Source organism: Festucalex cinctus, chromosome 8, assembly GCF_051991245.1.
Source record: "Festucalex cinctus isolate MCC-2025b chromosome 8, RoL_Fcin_1.0, whole genome shotgun sequence".
NCBI classification, from domain to species: Eukaryota; Metazoa; Chordata; class Actinopteri; order Syngnathiformes; family Syngnathidae; genus Festucalex; species Festucalex cinctus.
In genome coordinates, this window is record NC_135418.1 from 730,180 (window position 1) to 754,483 (window position 24,304).

General features: G+C 46.4%; 1 protein-coding gene across 13 annotated transcripts in view; it reads right to left on the bottom strand.

Moving 5' to 3' along the window:
• phf2 (PHD finger protein 2) overlaps nt 1–24,304 on the bottom strand; it is a 628,982-nt gene that overhangs the window by 588,691 nt on the left and 15,987 nt on the right. For 5 of the 13 annotated variants that reach the window (XR_013284755.1, XM_077530639.1, XM_077530647.1 and 2 more), the window contains exons 2-3: nt 7,615–8,076; nt 6,751–6,836 (exon numbers count right to left, since the gene is read on the bottom strand). The exons of 1 other annotated variant lie outside the window; for it this stretch is intronic. Coding sequence is in view for 9 of the 12 variants with exons in the window: in XM_077530639.1 (XP_077386765.1) it covers nt 6,751–6,836; nt 7,615–8,076 (548 nt within the window). In the remaining 3 variants the exon portion in view is untranslated. Of the gene's footprint in view, nt 1–6,750; nt 6,837–7,614; nt 8,077–11,700; nt 11,857–24,304 lie in introns of those variants that run through there. 7 more of the 13 variants (XM_077530648.1, XM_077530642.1, XM_077530650.1 and 4 more) reach the window with 2 other exon arrangements.

Sequence of the window (24,304 nt, forward strand, 5' to 3'; positions counted from 1 at the left end):
TTTGTATTTCATGTTTTACAAGTGCTCAATGTGCCCCCGCCCACCACGGGCAGCACTGCAAGTCGGTGATATTCCTCCAAAATGCAGCAAGGTGTTGCCACGCGCGGTGCACGGGCATAAGGTGGAGGTTTAAAAAATCAATGGCAAAAAAATAAAGGTTTAAGCCATTTACATGTCAAAATGATGACATACCATGTACGCTGTGATAATGTAGCCGCGAGGGGGCACAAGCCACTGTCTTCTTGTGCCGGTCCCAAGCCCGGATAAATACAGAGGGTGGTATCAGGAAGGGCATCCGATGTAAAACTTTGGCCAAACCAAACATGCGAATCAAATATATTACTTCCATACCGGATCGGTCGTGGCCCGGGTTAACAACGCCCGCCATCGGTGCTGTTGACCTACAGGGTGCCGGTGGAAATTGGACTACTGTTGGTCGAAGAAGGAGAGGAGGAAGGTGCGTTCGTAGGAAGAAAGAGAAGAGGAACACCACTAGTCTAGGACTTAGGGTAGGGACTTTGAATGTTGGGAGTATGACAGGAAAAGGTAGGGAGCTGGTTGACATGATGCAGAGGAGGAAGGTGGACATACTGTGTGTTCAGGAGACCAGGTGGAAAGGGAGCAAAGCCAGAAGTTTAGGAGCTGGTTTCAAATTGTGTTTTCATGGTTTTAATAGGAAGAGAAATGGAGTAGGAGTTATCGTGAAGGAGGAGCTTGTTAAGAACGTCCTGGAGGTAAAAAGAGTGTAAGATAGGGTCATGAGCCTGAAGTTAGGAATCGAAGGCGTGATGATCAACGTTGTTAGTGGGTATGCGCCACAGGTAGGATGTGAGCTGGAGGAGAAGGAGAACTTTTGGTTGGAACTTGATGAAATGATGTAGAGCATCCCTAGAAGTGAGAGAGTTGTCATTGGCGCAGACTTCAATGGACATGTTGGTGCAGGAAACAGAGGAGATGAGGAGGTGATGGGCAGGTTTGGTATCCAGGAGAGGAACACAGAAGGACAGCTGGTGGTTGATTTTGCAAAAAGGATGGAAATGGCCGTCGCGAATACTTTCTTCCAGAAGAGGCAGGAACACAGGGTGACCTACAAGAGTGGAGGTAGAAGTACACAGGTTGGCAAGGCAAAGAGATAGAGATGGGAAGGACGTGCAGCAGGTTAGAGTAATAAAGGATAGGGATGGAAGAGTGTTGACAGATGCCAGCGGTGTGATGGGAAGATGGAAAGAGTACTTTGAAGAGTTGATGAATGAGGAAAATGAGGGAGAACGAAGAGTAGAAGGGGTGATTGTTGTGGACCAGGAAGTAGCAAAGATTAGTAACGATGAAGTGAGAAGGGCATTGAAGAGGATGAAGAGTGGAAAGGCACTCGGTCCTGATGGAGGTATGGAAGTGGAGGTATGGAAGTGTCTAGGAGAGGTAGCAGTAGAATTTCTGACTGGGTTGTTCAACAGATCTTAGATAGTGAGAACATGCCTGAGGAATGGAGGAGGAGTGTGCTGGTGCCCATTTTTAAGAACAAGGGAGACGTGCAGAATTGTGGCAACTACAGAGGAATAAAGCTGATGAGCCACACAATGAAACTATGGGAAAGAGTAGTGGAAGCTAGACTGAGGGCAGATGTGAACATTTGTGAGCAGCGGTATGGTTTCATGCCAAAAAAAAAAAAAAAAAAAAAAAAAAAGAGTACGACAGATACAGTATTTGCTTTGAGGATGTTGGTTGAGAAGTACAGAGAAGGTCAGAATGAGCTGCATTGTGTCTTTGTTGACCTGGAGAAAGCTGATGACAGGGTGCCCAGAGAGGAACTGTAACTGTAGTTTTGTATGAGGAAGTCTGGAGTGGCGGAGAAGTATGTTCAAGTGGTGCAGGACATGTATGAGGACTGTGAGACAGTGGTGAGGTGTGCTGTAGGTGTGATGGAGGAGTTCAAGGTGGAGGTGGGACTACATCAGGGATCAGCTCTGAGCCCCTTCTTGTTCGCAATGGTAATAATGGACAGGATCACAGATGAGGTTAGACAGGAATCCCCATGGACTATGATGTTTGCAGATGACATAGTGATCTGCAGTGAAAGCAGGGAACAGGTGGAAGAGAAGCTAGAGGCGTGGAGGTTTGCCCTGGAAAGGAGGGGAATGAAGGTTAGCCGTAGCAAGACGGTGTGAAGGAGAGGGACCCAAGTGGAAGAGTGAGGTTACAGGGAGAAGAGACCAAGAAGGTGGAGGAGTTTAAGTATTTAGGGTCAACAGTTCAGAGCAAAAAGTGAAGAAGAAGCGTGTGCAGGAAGGCTGGAACGGGTGGAGAAAAGTGTCAGGTGTGATGTGTGATCGAAGAGTTTCAGCTAAAATGAAAGGAAAGGTTTATAAAACTGTGGTGAGACCAGCGATGTTGTTTGGTCTGGAGACAGTGCCACTGAGGAAAAGACAGGAGGCAGAGCTGGAGGTGGCAGAGATGAAGATGCTGAGATTCTCTTTGGGAGTGACCAGGTTGGATAGGATCAGGAATGAGTACATCAGAGGGACAGCATGTTAGAAGCTTTGGAGATAAAGTCAGAGAGGCCAGACTTAGATGGTTTGGACATGTCCAGAGGAGAGATAGTGATTATATTGGAAGAAGGATGCTGAGTTTTCAAATGCCAGGCAGAAGATCGAGAGGAAGACCAAAGAGGAGGTTTATGGATGTAGTTAAAGAGGACATGAAGGTAGTTGGTGTGAGAGCAGAGGATGCAGAGGACAGAGTTAGATGGAGGCAACTGATTCGCTGTGGCGACCCCTGAAGGGAAAAGCCGAAAGAAGAAGAAGAAGACTATGTACGCTGTGATATTTGACTTTATTGTGCAGCGCGTAATTGCGATGACGTGGTGAGTATGGGACAAAACTGCCCTGCGTTTTGGGCTCATTTCCTGGTCTACATTGTGCTATAAAAATGCCAATGGTGTCGTCAAGTATTGACATCATTTGGATAGCACTCCTGCATCTCAGAGTGCATACATAGGCTATTCATCCTTCAGAAAGAAAGGGGGCAGTGGTGAAAACATTTGCGGGCACGCAGCCAACCCGTGTTAATGTGCGCAACCGGTCCGTTATGGTGGCATTTTGAATGAAAAGCGTGACTGATTGTCACTGAAATTTATGGATTCATGTGCTAATGATAGTCTGAAAATATTAGAACGAATCTTGCAGTGTTTTATTAATTGTTCATGTTGTGATGGCTCGACCTCGTTTGCCTGTAGCAAAACATTATGTCACTTTATGTCCAAAAAACACGACAGATCGTCCCCAAAATTTATACATGTACAGACATGTGATAATTGTATTCTGGAAATATTAGAATGAAACAGAAACTCGCAATATTTTAGATGATATTCAAAAGTGTTGCATTATTGTGTGAAGGCTGGAGGCCTTCACGCATATGTTATTCTACACGATTCCTGTTATTCTATTTTATTCCTCGCACTTTTTTGTACCGCTACTACTTCCACATTTTTCATCCGATTCACTCCGTTCCAATTTCAATCTATTCCCAGTATTCGTGCCAAGATCGCTTCCATTTTTCTTATTCCTACGATTCACGCCTTACCCACAATTCCTGATTTTGTACCTGATTTTTCCCCATTAATTCCTATCGGGAGATTCTTCATTTCACATTTACTTCCACATTTTTCATCCAATTCACTTCATTCCAACTTCATTATATTCCACCAATTCACGCCATGAGCTCTTCCAGCTTCTTCAGCTCCAAAATTCACAATTTCCGATTTCGTTGCCGATTTTGCCCACATTCTACATTTTCCATTTACTTCCACATTATTCATCCGATTGAATTTATTCCATCTTCAATATATTCCAGTAATTCACGCCATGAGGTATTCCAAATTATTCCACAGTTTTTCATTCAGCTTTCCAGCCTTCACACGCCATTTCCCTAGAAATGGCATTTTCTAGTTATTATTATTATTATTATTATTATTATTATTATCAGTAGTAGTAGTAGTAGTAGTAGTAGTAGTAGTAGTAGTCGTAGTCGTAGTAGTAGTAGTATCATTTGTATTATTTTATGAATGTGTGGCAGTGCTTCCATCTCAAATATTATAAAAAATATTGTATTTCATTCTAATATTTTTAGCTATGGTTAACATTAGGGGTGGGACGAAACCACGATTCAATACTGTGACGATATTTGGCTCACGATATCGATAATATCACAATGCTTTTTTTTTTTGCTATATTGTCAAAAAAAAAATAGCGATATATCACAATATGTGACTCAAAAAGCCAACAAATGCCCATAAAAACAAAAATGTCTAATTATGCATTTATTCAATGCCAAAATTATGTACAATGTACAAAGTTCTGCATAGTGCCTCACTGCCTCTGAGCCTTTTAACCGTAAACATTGTAAAGTGAGACAAAATAGAGTGCATAAACATTTATAACATAACACTGCACAACTGGACACATTATATCAATCTACCGTCAGTGTATTGATAATTTATTGCAACAGAGGGCGCAACAATATATTGTGATATCGATTTTTTTTCTCCCACCCCTAGTTAACATGTCTACACATACACTCATAAATTTTGGGGACAATCAGGTTTCATTCAGGACACCGTAATGCATGGACCGGTGGTTGGCCGTCGCACTGCAGTCACTTCTACAATTAAATGTATTTTCTTCCTTTCTTTCTCAAAGAAAGAATATGAAACCTGAGATGACGTGATATCGAAATTATGGCAAAGCTTGACGATACAATACTCATTTTTATAGCACACAGGAACTAAGTCCAAAACGAACAGGGCCGTGTTGTTTGCACGCATCACAGCGAAGAGTGATTGGACAGAAATGTCCAATAATTACATCTTAATGAAAAATAATAATTTTAATCTGTTGTGTGGGTCAATTTGACTCAAATTTTAGGTTAATTCGTGCATTGTTTCAAATGTCGCTGTGACATCGCAAACGTCGTAAATATGTCGCAAAATGACAGGGGCGAAAACCTCATATTTTGCAAATTCAACATTCGCAGCATTCAGCAAAGTTCACAGTTCAGTGGGATCGGGGCTTGACTAATATTTATCGCAACTGATTCTTATTCCTCACAAGGGTCGCGGGGGGTGCTGGAGCCTATCTCAGCTGGCTTTTGGGCAGTAGGCGGGATACACCCTGGACTGGTTGCCAGCCAATCGCAGAGCACATATTTCCTAATTGCTATACTAATTTGTATTACAATTATGACATTCCAATATTTGTCTATAACTTCAACGCACCATAAGTTGTTGCACACAAGCATCAGAGTAATCCTCTAGTTCAGGGGTGTCAAACTCAGGTTAGCTCAGGGGCCGCATGGATGAAAAATATATTACCAAGTGGGCCGCATCAGGAAAATAACGATATATAACATAAAAACGATTGCCGTCATTTATACGCAGATATTCGCTATTTGTGGGCCAGCCCTAAATTACGCAACTCAACTGTAATGGTATTGTTCCGAAAAATAACACAGTCACGGACGCAAATGGAACGCGGCAACATTTTGCCTGTATAAATTCTGGACGTGTTAAATCTACCTGTTTTGCATAAATATTGTTCCCAGAAAGCACTGTGTTGCGCAGTTAACTCATTCACTAACTCCTTTTTTCATTTCATTTTTCGCTGTTTTACTGGATTTTGGCTGATTTTGCAAGGCCCACAGAATAGTGTCCTATTGCTATCAAAACATGGAACCTACCAAAACGAAAGATTAGAGTCACTTCTTTAATTAATCAGTTAAAAAAAAAAAAAAAAGGTAATTTCTATCTCTTTCCATTTTGCAGCAATTGGCATTACAATCTAGCAAAGTTTCATCATTATTCACAAATCTGTTTAAAACTGTGGGGGAAAAGAGCTTTTTGCAACATGGCCCAGGTTGATCTCATACTCTGCTGCCACCTGCTGGCCGGTTTTGTACTAACTACCATTCCTTGAAGCATTCTCTTCAGTTCAGAGGCTGCATCAAAGCCTCCTATATGCTCTAGCATTAAAAAAAAAAAACATAAATACGTCTTTGGGAGCATGGTAATATTTAAAATAGAACATATTTATAGGTTTTTGGGAGTAAATGAGTTCATGACGTTATAAGGACGCTAATCCTTGTCATAGCTATTTGTGTTACCAGTAAGTGAATTTGTGTCGAATTTAACATGTTTATGTCGGTCTATGATTAAAATAATAATAATAATAATAATAATAACAATAATAATAATAATAATAATAATAATAATAATAATAATAATAATAAAACAAACCGGAACTTTTAAGTTGCGTGTAAAATAATGACATCCAGGAGGATTCCCCTGTACAAGTTGCATTGCTCATCTGAGGACTGCTTGTGAAATTACAAATTTATATGTTTTTTTTTTTTGTTTTTTTGTTTTTTTAACTTTACAAAATCATCTCGCAGGCTGAATTAAACCCCTTTGTGGGCGTGATCCAGCCCGTGGGCCGTATGTTTGACACCCATGCTGTAGTTTGTTTTCTTCACCAAAGCTGGACACACAAACACTCGTAGCAAACAATCATTTCAAGACATTTTTCTCAAAACAAAATGCTTAACACCTTCAGGACGGTAAGATTGAATGTTGCTTTTTAAAAAAAAAAAAACTGTATCGGCCTACTTCAAGCCAAAAACCAGCCCATGCCTACTAAATAGCAGTTCAAATATTCTCAAATTGATGATTTAATTGTCTTTTTTTTTAAATATTGTACATACATGTGGACTTGCCGTGGGTCTTCTCGCAGTTTGGGCAATGATATATGTCAATATCTGGGGCATCATCTTCATCCACACCAACACAACTGAAAACAAAACAACAAATTACTTCACTCTAAAAGTACATTATATGGTCAAGTTTTTCCTTGCCCTGCTGGCTTTTTGAATAATGGGATGTCACCAATCATTGTCACACTATGATGCTCTTTGAGACTCTTTTGTGAGTTAGCGCTATGAAAAAAAATGACTTTACTCTTGCATTTTCTGTAGGTTTTAACTCCTGTTTAGTTAAGGTTGGTAACAGACATAAACGCATGGGAAATAATCCCTCATGCACAATATTGCTTGTATGTATAGTGGAACCTCTACTTACGAACGTCTCTTCATACGAAATTTTCGAGTTACGAAACTCCTCAACGGGAAAATATTGCCTCTTGTTACGAAAGAAATTTCTAGATACGAAAGGTAAAAATACATTACCGAACGCAACATACTTTCGGCTATGGCTATTTCCTACCATAGGTACCTATGAACGTAAATACTAGATTTGTGCATCGTTCTGGCATCCCATTGGCTAAGAGGAACCTCTACCATAGGTATCTATGAGCGTATACTAGATCGGTGTTTGTGCATGTTTCTGGCATCCCATTGGCTAAGAGGAACCTCTACCATAGGTATGAGCGTATACTAGATCTGTTACGATGGGGGTGTGATGGACGGACCCAGAGGCGGAAAAAACAGGCAGGAAGTAGGATGACAGTAACTAGTGTAACTTTATTGATTGACTGAAACGTGGGGAGACCTGGCGTGACGAACTGGGGCAGAACTGGCATGACGAATGGGGGGAGAACTGGCATAACGAACCTGGACTGACTTATCGTGGACAGATGCGGAGACTTATCGTGGACAGATGCGGAGACTTGGCGTGGACTGGATGACTTGGCAGACTTGGCGTGGACTGGATGACTTGGCAGACTTGGCGTGGCGTGGCAGACTTGGCGTGGCGTGGCAGACTTGGCGTGGCGTGGCAGACTTGGTGTGGCGTGGCAGACTTGGCGTGGCAGACTTGGCGGACTTGGCGTGGCGTGGCAGACTTGGCGTGGCGTGGCAGACTTGGCGAACTTGGCGTGGCGTGGCAGACTTGGCGTGGCGTGGATGACTTGGCAGACTTGGCGTGGCGTGGATGACTTGGCAGACTTGGCATGGCGTGGATGGCTTGGCAGACTTGGCGTGGACTGGATGACTTGACAGACTTGGCGTGGACTGGATGACTTGGCAGACTTGGGAGACTTGACAGACGTGGCGTGGCGTGGCAGACTTGGCAGACTTGGCAAAAAGACAACACTGTGATGCAAACATGCAAACATTCAAAACAACATGCAAACATTCAATGCTCCCACACCCGCGTGAAACAAACGCCACTCCCTTATACCAACACAAATGAGACTAACAGGATACACCTGGGAGACACAGCCGGGAGGGGGAACCAATCAGCAACACACACCAGGAAGGGAAGACACAAGCAGGTGGACAAGGTTAACCATAACAAGACTGGGGAAAAAAAGACAGGAACACCAGACAACCAACACTCACCAAAATAAAACAAACACCCAAACAAACTGAAACGTGACAGTACCCCCCCACCAAGGGACGGCTCCCAGACGTCCCCAAAACAAAAACAAGCCAAAACGGGGAGGGCGGGGACGGGAATGGGAGCCAAACTCTGCCACTAATCAGGGTACGAATATGAGTCTACTTAGGGGCGAAAGACTGCCTTACAAAACTCCATGAAATCTGGATCGGTGGGCGGCCCAGGAGGCGGCATTATTGCGGGCTCAAGGGGTGAAAACAGGGGTGGCGCCGCCAAGGGCCGGTCCCCGCGGTGGGCCCGCCTTTTGCGCCGCCTGGCGCTGGGTCCCAGATCCGCCGCCGTGACTGTGCTGGCCGGGGCGGACCCCAGGCCCGGAGACTTTGACCGGGGCCGAGACGAGGAAGCTGGGGACTTGACCTGGGGCAGAGACGAGGAAGCTGGGGACTTGACCTGGGGAAGAGATGAGGATGCTGGGGACTTGACCTGGGGCAGAGACGAGGAAGCTGGGGACTTGACCTGGGGCAGAGACGAGGAAGCTGGGGACTTGACCTAGGGCAGAGGCGAGGAATCTGGAGAAGGCGGCAACTCTGCCGTGACGAGGGGACCTGAGATGCCAATTGGCCGCAACAAGGAGACCTGAGACGCCAGGGGCTGCATCGCCCCGGAACAGAGAGGCCAGGGGCTGCGTCGGCCAGGGACAGAGAGGCCGGGGCTGCGTCGGCCAGGGACAGAAAGGCCAGGGGCTTCAGCTGGAAAAGACGAAACGGCCAGGGGCGGCATTGGCACATGCGTTGCGGCCGGGGGCTGCAGCGGCACAGGCGTTGCGGCCGGGGGCTGCGGCGGCAGCGGCACAGACGTTGCGGCCTGGGGCTGCGGCGGCAGCGGCACAGGCGTTGCGGCCAGGGGCTGCGGCGGCAGGGGCTGCGGCGGCCGGGGGCTGCGGCGGCAGCGGCACAGGCGTTGCGGCGGGGGGCTGCGGCGGCAGCGGCACAGGCGTTGCGGCCGGGGGCGGCCGAGGCACAGGGACCAGGGCCTGAAGCCGGCGGGGCGCCGGGACGGGGTCCTGAAGCCGGCGGGGCGCCGGGACGGGGTCCTGAGGCCGGCGGGGCGCCAAAACGGGGTCCTGAGGCCGGCGGGGCACCAAAACTGGGACCTGAGGCCGGCAGGGGGCCAAAACGGGGTCTTGAGGCCGGCGGGGCGCCAAAACTGGGACCTGAGGCCGGCAGGGGGCCAAAACGGGGTCTTGAGGCCGGCGGGGCGCCGGGACGAGGTCGCATCGCGATATAAACCCATGGGAATTAAAACGTTTCCATGGTTTCCGCTCCTTGATTTATTTCAATTATAATTATTAGTGTCTTCTTAATAATTCGGCGTCAGTGCCGCGCATAACAATCCGCGCGATTATCCGTAAGGAGTGAATTTAACGTGTTTGACAGATTGACAGCTGGCGACACACGCACGGTTAACTTCCGGTGACGTAGCCATTCATTGACAAAGTTACGTTAGCTGCGTCTTGCTAACAACTTTGCTTGCCAAGTGCTACGATTTTAAAACTTGTGCAAGGTATTTAAACGCTCGTTTTAAGACACATTCTGTGTCACTTACGAGTGACGGAGTTGTTTTGTCTATGCGGTAAAGTTATAAAACTTTATTGATCGAACAAAAAGTACGACTCCTATACTACACACAAGAGCCTCGTTGCGTTTTAAACGCCGACGGCGTCCCCCTGTGGCTATTCACGGTACCGCAGTCGAGGAACTTTTACCAACAAAATTCAAACGCTTGATAACTTTAATTGTTGACTTACCAAAGAGTTTGTTTAAATAATTAACCACCATTTTCAAGTACTTAATTTTGTTTTAATTAAAAGCAACACTCATACAGTAGTGTATAGCTTTTCTCGTTGTATTAAACATGTTTACCCAATTTTTAGGCACTTTTGGAAACCTCAATTGAATTAAATGTAATTTTAATTTAATGTGACTGTCCTCAGTAGACTTTTGTTTCCTAAAACCTGTAACCTCAAATGTATGCTGTGGTTAATAGTAATTTAGCAGACTAAATTGCTTAAGACAACACTTTGTTGAGGGTTCTCAATTATTTAGTGCATTGCCATTTAAAATAATTGGTAACATAGTTGGATACCATCCTTTAATCTGTGCCTTAATAATTTTGGTAAAACATTTTGAATCAACTAATTGAGCCCAAAAAGCTAATCTTTAAGCATTTTCAGCATTGTCTAATTGGCTAACAATTAGTCCTTCCAAATTGAGTAAAGTGAGCTTACGCATATCTTTGATATCATAACGCTACTTTTAACCATGGATGCTTTGCAAAATGCCCTTGCGACCGTGACTAACAATCTCATTCCAGGCTATGCCGACGCGACAGCCAGCGCTAGCGCAGAGATTCTTGACACCAGCATTGCGCAACTCGTTTGCGACACTCAACAAGGATCGTTAACCCACGAAGATATGGCACAAATCCTCAGCCGACTAATGGTGAATTTAGTGGCTAGGTGGAAATTGAGTGACCATGAGCTTGAACAAGTGAAAAGCGTTCTGACAGCAGAACAGCAAATTCACGCCCAAGTTAGCAGTAAGCTAACCGAGTTGGAAGCATGGTTGCATGAATCTGACCACGTGAACTTGGGAAACCAAGTTACAAAATTGACACAGGAACTCAAAGTGAGTACACAAACTGCCCGCACGCATGAACAAAATTGGCATAATGCCACATCGGAAATTCGTGAGCTAAAAGAATGCATTGCAGAACTATCAAATCAGCACACTGAAGCCCATTGGATTGATCTCCAAACTGAGCGTGAATTTGACAAGTACTTGCTAGCTCTCGCGAATGATGAAATTGCGGAATTAACTCAAAAGATTAGACTTTTGAAAATTGAACGCACTGAAGGAAAAAGGCAGACGTTTCGTTTGAAATCTCAGTTGATGGCAATGGAAGAAAAACTCGATTGCAGCATCCATCCTTCAACACTGGCCGGGATGACGAGTCATCCCATGCTGAACCGAAATTACAGCAAGTCCCACAAGGTAACACCAGGTGTCCATTGACGCCGTCCCAAACCACTGCTTTGGAGGTCCCCGTTCAGGACCTGTCTCAGGTGAACTCTCCTTTGCATTTTGATCCACTTGTGGTGCACGCACCTGTTCCTTCTTCAGACGCTGCCACGTTGTCTGATGTGCAGCAGACTTCTGCTGCAAATCTTGGACCTGCTTCTCAGCCACCTGTGCCACTTCCGGTTCCCACTCGCTCCATGGCAAGCACTTCTCCAATTGCCGCTCAACACACACGGGGGCCCCCTCCCTCTGCAGTGTCACTGAGAGGAGCAAGCTCACCTGTCTCTGTGTTTCCACCAAGTAGCACACTTCCGGTTTCGGTACCCCATCTAGGCGCCACGCCTTCTTGTGTGTCTCCAGTTGCTGCCAACCTTCCTTCCCCTGCTCAACAAGCAGATGCTTCTTCACCTCATCATGTGGCGACCCCAGGCATGTCTACAAAAGAGTTAGACACGATTGCCAAGCACATTCAGAAATTTCAGCCAAAACAAGATTGCTCTGATAACACTTCTGTGTACCTCAAAGACCTTGATTTTCATTTGAGGAGATTCCCACAGGCAACAACGGAAGACAAGATTTACCTCATGAAATTGACGTCAACTCGAGAAGTAAGTGATTGGATTGACCGCCAGCCGATCCACATCTTGAATGATTATCGAGCACTGTGTCACGCATTGTCTCGTGAATTTGATGGCCCAGTATCAGCAATGAGCTTTCTTGCTGCCTGGTCAGTAAAACAAGGCCGAAAGGAATCACCCAGCCTGTATTATCGTCGCCTGCGCAAGGCATACTTTGGGCATCGTAACGAACCCAACATGGAAGAACAGGTAGAATTCAAAACACTCTTTCTGAACAACCTCCACCCAAACACAAGCCGCCTCTTGGGCGTGACAACTTGTCCTCGCACGCTAAGTAGTCTAGAGCTACGTGAACTTGCATCCAAGGCCTTTGTGTTTTTACGCGAAAACGCTGCTAAATCAGTGGAATCCTCTGTTTACCATGTTGCAGGTGATTCAGACAAAGTCGAACGACAGTCCGAATCACAGCAAATCGACGATGACATCGCCGCTTCCCCATCAAATCCTGCACAACGGCCTCAAAATGGTTCTCATCAGAAGCACCAGTACGGCCGCAGTGCACCTGCGCGGTTGAGTCATAGCTCCAGCCGTGGTTGTGAACGGGAGAAACCCTTTGCGAAAACAAAACCTTGCAAAAAGAAACCTCCCCGCACAAATAGTCCTCAGGAGCCCCCATCCACGTCAGGTGATTCCTCAATTGACAGCAACATCTGGACAAAAGTTCTTGATGGGCTGCGCAAATTGTCCAACGACAGTCAGCCGACAGCCATCAATGAGCCAGAGGTGTCGGACAACACCGTTCTTTCAGTCCAACTGGATCCAGCACCTTCTTTGCCTTCTGCCAGTGCACCTATTACCGAGTCGAATCAACCATTCAAACAGCTCTTAGGTAACCTCAAGATTAAAGTTCTATTTGAGGACGACACTTGAACAAACATTAGACTATGACGCTTTGGTTGATCCTGGCGCTGACATTACAGTAATGTCCAACACGCTCTTCAACCAACTTCAAGCCATGCTGAAGAACAGTGGCCGGATGCTCTGCCTCAAGCACTGCTCATTGGAGATCGGTGCATTTTCACTTACTAACACCCATCTGGACTCCATGGCAGCGTTACACTGGACGATTGGACCACACAAATTGGTCCACCCTGTGTACGTGTCTGCTGTGGAATCAGTCCCGCTCCTCATTGGTCAAGATCTGCTGGGCCGCTTCAAGCCCCTGATAGATTACGACCGACGTAAAATCTGGTCACAGGTGCGGCAGCCTCTGCCAGCAGCACCGCTTACCAAAACTGCCAATTGTTATGCGGTAAGCCTGACAGAGCCTTCTTGTGAACCTGTTCTGAGTGTACAAAACTCACACAAGGACTCTCACCCAGCTCAAGGGGGGACCATGCCTGTTGTCTCCGAGATGCCCTCAAGAGGTCACCTTCGCAACACCAGCTCTCCCCTCGGCCAAGTTGAACATCCCACTCAGGGTGTGCAACTCTGCCACCTTACGGAACGCGACTTGGATTGCACCTCTGAGCCACGCATGACACAAATTGAGGCCGTTGTCCTCACTTTTGAAGCAAACCATTCAGCTTCACCGCGGACTTTGAACTTGAAATCGCACTTGAAATTGTCATCGAACAACCCAAACAACACAGTGGTTGCTCTTTGCAATCTGCTTGGCGCGTTGTGCCTATTTCTGAGCAAGTTGTTACCAACCCTGCCCACCCTTGCAATGCAGATGGTGCGCGCCACTGCCCTGCCATTCACTGCCCCCGCTTTCGCGCGTGCAGTACTTCTTTTGGGCCACACGTTGTCAGCCTTTGTGCTCAACAACACTTATCTGATTTCAATGAACTTGCAGTCCATTGTTTTTCTCTTGCTTTTGCTCACCGCCGCCGCGTGCCTTCCTCGTTCGCCTGTCGACGGCTCACCTGTTCATGCCAAGACATTCGCTTTTGGTGGTCACCTTTTGCTTCCTCTCATGGGCTTTCTTCTTGCTCCTCCGTGGACCGCACATCTCTGCCGTTCGTGGCTCCACGTAGCCGAAGGGGGGGTCATGACATCATACGCCCATGACATGACACATAGCTGTCAAAGGGAGGTCATCACAACAGGACTGGACCAGCCAATCAGGTCCAACCTCCATGACCTCACTTCCTTGGTTACAATTGAGGGACAAACCTCGCCCATCTTTGTTGACCATCATCAGCAGGTCCAAGATACACCTGTGATTCTTCCTGTGGGTCATCCACAAGATGACTTGGAGCTTTCGGCTCCCACACATCAGGCACCTAGAGGTGCATTTGCCTTTCCAACTGATGCAGGATCCAAACGGTCCCTTTCCAAACAGTGGTTTCAGACACCCTGGCGCCTAATGGCCAACACATTTTTGCTGCTGTTGTGTATGACTGCGCTAATGACATATTTAAAATGGCTAGCGCTAAATCTAACTGCCGCAACGCCATTGAATAGCCAATTCAAGTTGCGCTTCACCCATTCGCACACCCGCACTCATACTTATGACACAATGTGCATAAACAAACATCCTAGAAAGTGTACAGTGACTCAAATGAACTTCAGCAGACTCCCCAAACGACTAAAGCGATTGGTAAGAAATGTGCTTTTAGCTACTGCTTTTATTAGCTTCTTATTTAAAATAAGAACCTTAACTGTTAAGGCTGTTAGTCCAAACACCGTTAACTTGAAAATGGCGAAACACGCGAGTCACGACCGAGATTCCTTGTGCCTAACAACGCGTAGCAAACAAATTACCAATCTACCGTCTCCCGACAAAACAACCAAAAGGACTACGCTAGTCCTCAATCTGCCTAGCATCACGCTAAGCTGAACCAAACTAACCACAAGACTTTGTTTCTTCTTGGTGTCCCAACCTGAGACTTGACATGCTGCACTAATCTGTTTGATACATCAACAGCTCAGTTGTAAGAATGCCTTCTCGGCCTGCATGCTCCCTGAATACAGCTTCCTTTTGCCCTAGAAAGACCTAAAGTCATAGTAAGAACCGAAAGTGTCCCCTTTCAGTCACATTGACATGACATTCCGACACAGGCCTCTAGACAACTATTGGACTTCTATTTTTCACTCTCGTGTTGTTCTCCTGTTGCGTCTGTTACTTTCCCCTTCCACTCTATACACGACACGTAGTGTAGACCTAGAGTGAAAGGTAACATCATCGCCAACTGCCGAGTCTAGCTTTAGCAAAGGGAGGGGAGGGGTGGGGTTTGCACCAACTTTGTACTCTGGTAACTGCATTGTTGTGCTTCACCTGTCCACCTGCCGATGCCACGTCTAGAAGTGCCGACCGAAACGTTCTGTCGAAGAACGTTTCCATCGCCAAAGGGAGGATCTGTAACGATTATCGGCCGGTTGTAACTTTTTGCAACCTCAGTTCCAAAGGAATTCCACTCTTGTGGCCTGGACATGCCACCGTGGGGGGTGGGGAGGACAAGAACATCCCCCACAAACAGCCACACATGTTCTGACTGACACGCGCACACGCACACACACACACACGTCAGAACAGTAAAAGCCTTCTTAGAAACTTGACTTTCTTATTTTGCAACAGAACAATGAATTATGAAATGTTATGTTTGCCATTTGTGAAATGTTGACTCCATGAAATGTCATGAAAATGTTCCATTGCAGTGGCAGATTCTCCACTAAACTTTCATGTGTATGCACGTTTTAACAATGTAAGCTAGGTAACATTTCATTTGAGGTATTCAATTGTACGTGTTGCATTGGTTGAATTCTGACCTTAGAATCTCAACACACATGGGATCCAGATTCAATCTGATTAGTCTACCAAAACCCTCCCCCAGCTGGTAACTTTCCACTTTGGTCTCACCAGACCCCTGGTGTGGAGGCCGCCGCCCTCCCAATTTAAAAGCACGCTCCCTGCGTGCTGCTCTCTCTCTCTTCGCTGCTCTTTGGCTCCGCTCTTTTCGCTGCTTCTCTTTCCGGGTCTCCATCGGCGTGGTTGCCAGACAAAGGGCTAGCCCAGCTAGCTTAACCTCCAGCACACGGCAACGCACAGAAGCCATCGCGTGTAGCGACAGGCACAGCGAAACACGCTGCTTTTAGTCCCTGCAAAGGCTCAACGGATGGTGCTTTTCCCAAGCACCGAGGCCTCAACCAAGCCAGCCAGCAAGTTGACCCCGTGACGCTCAGTTGGCCAGCCGCACGACCTGTCTCTCCCTCTCCTGAACTGAACCTTCTCCATTCTATCTTCAAACGGGCTTGGCAAGTCTCCATCCAGGGTCCTGCTTCTCAGACCAACCCCATCTATAAGTGCAACTGCAGGCCTTCGCCAGATTACAAATTGGTGCAAACTAGGTTGATTGTGGGTCCCATGTTGGGTTGATTTAAGAAATCCATCACCTTGGTTAAGACAGTTTCTCTTTTCTTCTTTTCTTCTCCTTTGATTATTTTTAGTATTTTAGTTCTCGTTTCATTTCCTATCATAGTAGTTAGTTTTGCTTCTTTAAATTCTAAGTAGATTATCCCACCTAGGTTAGAGAATAAACGTGCACAAAACTCAACCCCTGGTTTACTGTGTGTGTGTTTTATCAATTTATAGTGACCTCTAAGCTGAACAAAGAACTCACAAAATTGTAGTAAGGGCACAACCTTCATTTTAATGACTGATTCAACGAGGTTCTCATCTGTTATCCTGATAAAATTATCAAAAAGAGATGTGGTGCTCCGCAGGCAAGCTCAACTTAATTTAAATATTAAGTTTGAGTCTCCTTCAATTAATGAGCCAATTGATTATCAATTTAATAATTAACAATTATTGATTTAATAATTAATTGGACCGATTTCCCTTACAAGGTGTTCCGATGAAAATGTATGATAAATGTATGAACTAACGGCCAACGAATTTGTGCAAAAATTCAAACAATTGGTGATTAATGAAGGCACAGTAAGTTTTTAATTGCGACGAGACGGGCCTTTTTTTTTTCTTTTTTTTTAATGCCTCGCCATACCGGAAGTTTCCATGAAGTTTCAGAATTTGTTTAAAAGAATCGCCCAGAAAAAGTGTTCACCAGTCGGGCGTTTGCTCACTAAGATGATGTTTGCATTGGACATTAACGAAGGATTGTTTATAAAAAAAAATAAAAAAAAATTAAAAAAAAAATCCCAAAAAAAACAAACAAAAAAAAACATCCAAAAAAAAAAAAAAAAAAAAAAAAAACACTTCTGAGAGAGGAGAACATGAACCAGAGGGCAAAAAACGATGAGGACAGCAGTTAAAAAGGTAAATGACCATCATTTTTATTCTATGTTATTTACATTATGCACAACTCTCATTTATTGTGCAATAATCTAATTTTAACATGTATTTGTTACATGTTTTGATGCATTTTTATGCTTTATAAAACATTTATGTCTGAAATTTGGGAGGCTTGGAACGGATTAGGGCATTTACATAGAAAATGCGTCTCTACTTACAAATTTCTCTACTTAAGAACTTTCTTCCGGAACCAATTAATTTCATGCGTAGAGGTACCACTGTATTATCTGTGCAATAACATAGCTTGCAAACAAAATGGCTTCTCGTCCATTAAATGCTAGCTAAGAAACACCACAAATTTCAACATTTTCAGAAAACATTTTGGATATTTCATGAGTTTTTGTTGGGGATGCAACGCTTCACTCAAGCCCCGATTCAATTCGATTTTCAGTTGCCGATCTCATTCAGTTCTATTTTTTAAACAAAAAGGCATTTTGTTACCGAAATGTTTTTATTTAACACCTGCAATTTGTCCTTGTTACAAACAGCAACTTTTTGTAACTTTACAAAAAAAAAAAAAAGTAATTTACGTAAGCTGATCCATAGTGCATATGCAGCCGCAAACAAAATGGCTTCTCGTCCATTAAATGCTAGCTAAGAAACACCACAAATTTCAACATTTTCAGAAAACATCTTGGATATTTCATGAGTTTTTGTTAGGGATGCAACGCTTCACTCAAGCCCCGATTCAATTCAATTTTCAGTTGCCGATCTCATTCAGTTCTATTTTTTAAACAAAAAGGCATTTTGTTACCGAAATGTTTTTATTTAACACCTGCAATTAGTCCTTGTTACAAACAGCAACTTTTTGTAACTTAACAAAAAAAAGTAATTTATGCAAGCTGATCCATAGTACATATGCAGACGGTGTAATAATAAAGAGAACTATTTCACCCCCCCCACCCCCACCCCCCCCACAAAATTCTATTTGTTTTGCTTGTTAGTTTAAAACTATACAGTACTACAATATGTGTACAAAGTAAAATAATGATAATAATAATATCAATCGATCCATTTTCTTGACCGCTTATTCCTCACAAGGGTCGCAGGGGGTGTTGGAGCCTATCTCAGCTGGCTCTGGGCAGTAGGCATTGTACACCCTGGACGACTGGTTACCAACCAATCTCAGATAGTAGTAGTAATATTAATAATAATAATAATAATAATAATAATAATAATATACAAAAAAATCTGTGTACATCAAAGCGATGACGTTGGAGATGCTTGTTCATGTTGCTCGTGTTTCCTTTAACCAATTTTGGACAGGAACGAATTGCCGCGGGATCTTATAACTTTTACCACATAAAAGTGGTAAAAAGCAGTTCTATTTCGTCACTCTCAACCGCCAGAAGGCGGTGCTTAAAAGCACGGAAATCCCCCACGTGCATGCGTCACTCGAGTAATAATCCCAAAAAAGGGACATGTACACCATAGTTCCGGATGACATCATCCCCATGTATAAAATGGGACGGTAACCGGAACACAGCCTCTTGAACCTTCTCGCTGCGGTTCACTCACCGCTGTTCTCGCCCGTCGCTGGTGGCTTTAATTGTGATCAGAGGCGGGTAGAGTAGCCAAAAATTGTACTCAAGTAAGAGTAGCGTTACTTCAAAATAATATTACTTAAGTAAAAGTAAAAAGTAGTCATTAAAAAATTTACTCTAGTAGAAGTAAAAAAGTATTTGCTGAAAAGAATACTCGAGTACTGAGTAACTGCTTGAACATTGTCTGATTTATTTTTTAAAAACAATGTAATCACACAGACGGGGTGAACCCTCTGTTGACACAAAAAATATTATTGTTATTCCGCACGGCGTGTAAGGTAAACATGCTAATTATATGAGGCCATGGGTGTTCGGCTTCGTCCTCTCCCGTTGCTATGTTCCAAACGCCGCCTGTGGGCATTGTTACGTCTGATTGGTAGAATGTTAAGGGAAGGAGGCGTCATGTGATTATTGTTGCTACGTCTGATTGGTGAAACACAGTCATGTGGCAGAACCGCTGTTGGCGTCTCTGGTAAAGATAATGAACAAAAAAAGGGAGCAAAAAAATAAGTAACGACTTTATTGTAGCCAAATATAGCGGAGTAAGAGTAGCGATCCTTCTTCACACATCTACTCAAGTAAAAGTAAAAAGTATTGTGTGGGAAAACTACACTTAGAAGTACATTTAAAAAAAAAAAAAAGTTACTCAAGTACATGTAACGAAGTAAATGTAACTCATTACTACCCACCTCTGCTTGTGATCTTGTCAATCGGGGCTGCGGGTGTCCGCCCCCCTTGGCTGAGACGGCAATATGTGATTGTTTTTTTTTTTGATGGACTCGGGAGATTCCTTCCCTTTCATCAGAATTTCGGCGCCTCATGGATAAGGGGCTCAACCCTCTTCTGGTTTGCGGTATCGTAACCGATGCTTTCGCTACCGTGATTGCCTTTAACTGTCTTGAAGAGAACTTGCCAGGGAAGGTAAAGTCTTTTCGTATCCTCTCCTAAATTGCTACGCTACGCTACTTATTCGGCGGCTGGCCGTGGAGCGACAGCTGCCTTGATGTTTGCTAGCTATGGCATTGTTTATCATGCACTCTGCTAGCTTATGCCGGCACAGACTGTGTTGGTGCGTACGTTGTGTCATCAACCGTTGCCATCTTGCCGGTGATTGTTTTGATTTGCAGTAGCTGAGGGTTACTATCGTGCCCCGACACGCGCCTAGTTTGCAGTGTCGCACCCGATGCTGTCGCTACCGTTGTGTAATTGTGAGACGTATGGATAACCTCCTGCCACAGTTACAGGATTTTGCCACATTCACCACCTCATTGATGTACAGCTTCAAGTCGTTTTGTATGCTACGGGCTGGCGGTGGTACGAATGATCGTACCCTCTCCTAGCTTGTATTGTCTCACTACTTTAGCTTTGATGTGCTTGGCTAGCCAGGGTACCGTTTGTCATAGCAACTGCTAGCTTATGACGGCACAAACGTCCATTTACGTGTCGCTTTGATTACTGTGTGATGTGCTTCGCCTCGCTGACGAAATCGTCCACCATCAATGTGCCTAGCTTCATTTTATTTCGTTAATGACCCGAAAATAGCAGCATGTTGACTTGACACGCACTCACTGCACATCGATTGGTGGCTGCTATGGCTGGCGTTATGGAGGCCGCCGCCGTGGAGTCTCCTTTGTAGATGGAATGAGCTGCTGTCCTAGTGGGAGCGGCGTAGTCCCACTGCTGCGGCCACTCGTTTACCGGCGGCGGCTGTTGACGGTTACATAGCGCCTTCAGCCGGTTGCTGTGCCAGGGGGCGGTCATCGGCGGGGGGGTCATTGGTTCCCAAACCCCCGCAAGCCAGTCAAAGTACTGGTCTGCTTCTCCTGCCCCAGCCCATCAAAGTGAAGGACATCAGCTGCCTTGAGGATGTTTGCTAGCCGGGATATTGATTGCCATACCAACTGCTAGCTTAGGACGGCACAAACGACCACATGCATGTTTGTTTGATTGCTTTGTGGTTTTGTTTAGTTCTACTTGTAAAGTGGGTAGGTGCGAGGCTAGGTACGGCCTCCATCTCCCACATGGGGTCTGCCGCTCTTCACACCAAGTCTGGCGCGCTCCATGCGCGGAGCTTAGGTTCCAACTGTCAACTTATGACGGCACAAACGACCACATACATGGTTATTTGATTGCTTTGTGGTTTCGTTTTGTCTATGTGTAAAGTGGCTGGGTGCGAGGCTAGGGCCGTCTCCATCTCACACATTAGATCTGCCGCTCCCTCACACAAAGTCTGCAGCTCTCCACGCGACTTCTGCTGCTCTCCATGCGCGGCACTTTGTTTTGGTCCGTTAATGATGAGGCTTTGTGCAGCCTCCTCTCCCGCACGGCGTTGTGCCGCTCTCCACACGATGTCTACCGCTCTCCGTGCACGGATCTTCGTTTTGTTCCGCTGGGGAAGGAGCTTGGTGCAGCCTCCTCTCCCACGCGAAGTTTGCCACTCTGCACGGGACTTCTGTCGCTCTCAGTGCGTGGAGCTTTGTCTTGTTCCGTTGGTGATGAGGCTGATTGTCACCTCCTCTCCCACACGGAGTCTGCCGCTCCCTACACGAAGTCTGCCGCCCTAACTGCGCGGCGCTTCGTTTTGCTACCGTTGGTGACGTGGCTGGTTGCCGCCTCCTCTCCCATACGAAGATAGCAGGCAGTTGATTGTGCACACTCCCTGCACGTCGATTGATGGCTGCTCTGGAGGACGCCGCTAGATGTCACCACTGGGGCGGGCCCTTCTACCCCAGAGAAAGCCGCACCGACTGCTGTCTTGATTGTCGTGCAGTTGATGACGCTGCTACAGCAATCCGTCCTCTTTCTCTCTCAACTGCAGCTGATGTTGCACCTTGGAAGGACGCACCGTTGTCGGTGGAGCCAGAACCTGACCACCTCGTGGCCCCTGCAAGGCACACCGCAGATCTGCTTCTCCTGCGGCCCCTGGCCTTTGGAGTGACAAAGGAATGTTCGGGCTGATTATCACTTTTCTGTGCAGTTTTGCCACTTGGTTGCGACTGTGAGGGTGAAGCAAGCTCATTGTAGTGATCAAACCCCTTCCGCTTGTCAGGCCTCTGCAGGGACGTTGTTCGCTGCAGTGGTGGCCGTGCCGGACGCAACCCGCCGGTTGCCCTTCCAGGCTGACGATGTTGCCGAGGTACCGTCTCCATTGCAATCTCAGGAACTTGTGCCCAGGAATCTGTGGACGTGCTGCACCTTCGGAGGTAGACTGTGTTTTCCACTGCTCATGCTTCTCCTCCTAAGCGCCTTTTCAGCTGAAGTGGATTTGGGGCAGGCTGTGGGGCGGCTCTCGCCTCCTATCCCAGACGAAGATAGCAGCATATCGACGCGCACTCACTAACTGCGCATCGATTGAGGGCTGCTATTGATTCTCTGTTTGATCCAGTTGGTGACGGGGCGGCTCTTGCCTCCTATCCCAGTCGAAAATAGCAACAGAGCGACGCGCACTCACTGACTGAGCGTCGATTGAAGGCTGCTATGGAAGACACTGCTCGCTGTAATCACTGTGGAGGTTCCTTCCTGCCTGAAGTCGCACTGACTGCTGCCTCAACTGTCGCTCAGTAGCTGACCTCCTGTGTGTCTCCGGGTGTCTGGTGGCTTCATGGTTGCTCCGTGTGCCACATCAATCATCAGGAAGGTACGTCATCAGGTACGGCGGGAGGTGGTGAGCGACATTTAGAGTCGCTTCGGCAGGGTGACTGTCGCTCTCCTGGCCTCCGGGGAGGCCACTCACCGCACCACAATTGGAGTTGCTTCGGCAGGGTGAGTGTCGTGGCCTCCGAGGAGTTAGGAGGAATTAATTGTCCCCTCTGGTTTTCTCTGCGGGGGCAGCCTCACCTCCTCATTCATCTGACCTCTCTGTGGGTCCTTCTGGAGGTTCACATAATGCTGTTGGTGCCCCCATTTTTGGCCTGCCCGGTTGTGATTCACCCTCCTCCACAGTCTCTGCTCCTCCAGCCCGGGGTCTCTGGCCGTCAACTCTGCCTGCGTGTGGGTTGGCCTTATGAGGGTCGTGACCTGTTGCTGACAATGTGTTCGTCTTCTGTCAGGCATACGATCCTTAACTCTTTAACTACCAGCCATTTCAATGGAGCAACCCCCCTCGATACCAGTCGTTTTCCTGCATTTTGGCTGATCTTGCAAGGCCCACAGAATATTGAGTTCTAATGCTATTTAAACATGGGACATACCAAAAAAAAAGATTAGACTCTCTTCTTTCGTATTTTTCTATCTTATTCTGTTCTTTAGTTATCAGTGTTTGAATATGGCTAGGTTTTGTGAAAATTCAGTTTTTGACCAAGAAATGGGAGAAAAAGGACATTTCAAGCACAACTTTGACTTTAACACTGCTATTTTTTCTTCTGTGACACCTAATACATCTAAATAATGTTTTCCTTCTATAAAAAAAAACAACAACATTACAAAAGGTGCTTTTGACAACAAAAATAACAGTTTATTGAACATAAAGAACTATTGAACTATGTACATAAGTGCCTGACCGAGCATGTGGGATGTATTTCGGCTGCCATCCGCTTTGCTGCCAGCTCCAGCCATCCCCACAACTTCTAGATGCACCACCTGTACATTGTAGAACCATAAACAATTGCAAATATTAGATATTTTATTGAAGACCCTTTATGATGAATGACATTAATGGAGGCACGTTGCCCTTGCCCGGACACGGGTCACCGGGGCCCCCCTCTGGAGCCAGGCCTGGAGGCGGGGCTCGCTGGCGAGCGCCTGGTGGGCCTGCACCCATGGGGCCCGGCCGGGCACAGCCCGGAGGAAACGTGCGTCCCCCTTCCCACGGGCTCACCACCGGTGGGAGGGGCCAAAGGGGTCGGGTGCAGAGCAGGCTGGGTGGCAGCCAAAGGCGGAGACCTTGGCGGACCGATCCCCAGCTACAGAAGCTGGCTCTCGGGACATGGAATGTCACCTCTCTGGCAGGGAAGGAGCCCGAGCTGTTGTGTGAGGCCGAGAAGTTCCGACTAGACATAGTCAGACTCGCCTCCACACACGGCTTGGGCTCTGGTACCAGTCCTCTCGAGAGGGGTTGGACTCTCTTCCACTCTGGAGTCGCCCACTGTGAGAGGCGCAGAGCAGGTGTGGGCATACTTATTGCCCCCCGGCTTGGCGCCTGTACGTTGGGGTTCACCCCGGTAGACGAGAGGGTAGCATCCCTCCGCCTTCGGGTGCGGGGACGGGTCCTGACTGTTGTTTGTGCATATGCGCCAAGCAGCAGTTCAGAGTACCCACCCTTTTTGGAGTGCTTGGAGGGTGTGCTGGAGAGCGCTCCCCCTGGGGACTCCCTCGTCCTGCTGGGGGACTTCAACGCTCACGTGGGCAATGACAGTGAGACCTGGAGGGGCGTGATTGAGAGGAACGGCCCCCCTGATCGGAACCCGAGCGGTGTTCTGTTATTGGACTTCTGTGCTCGTCACGGTTTG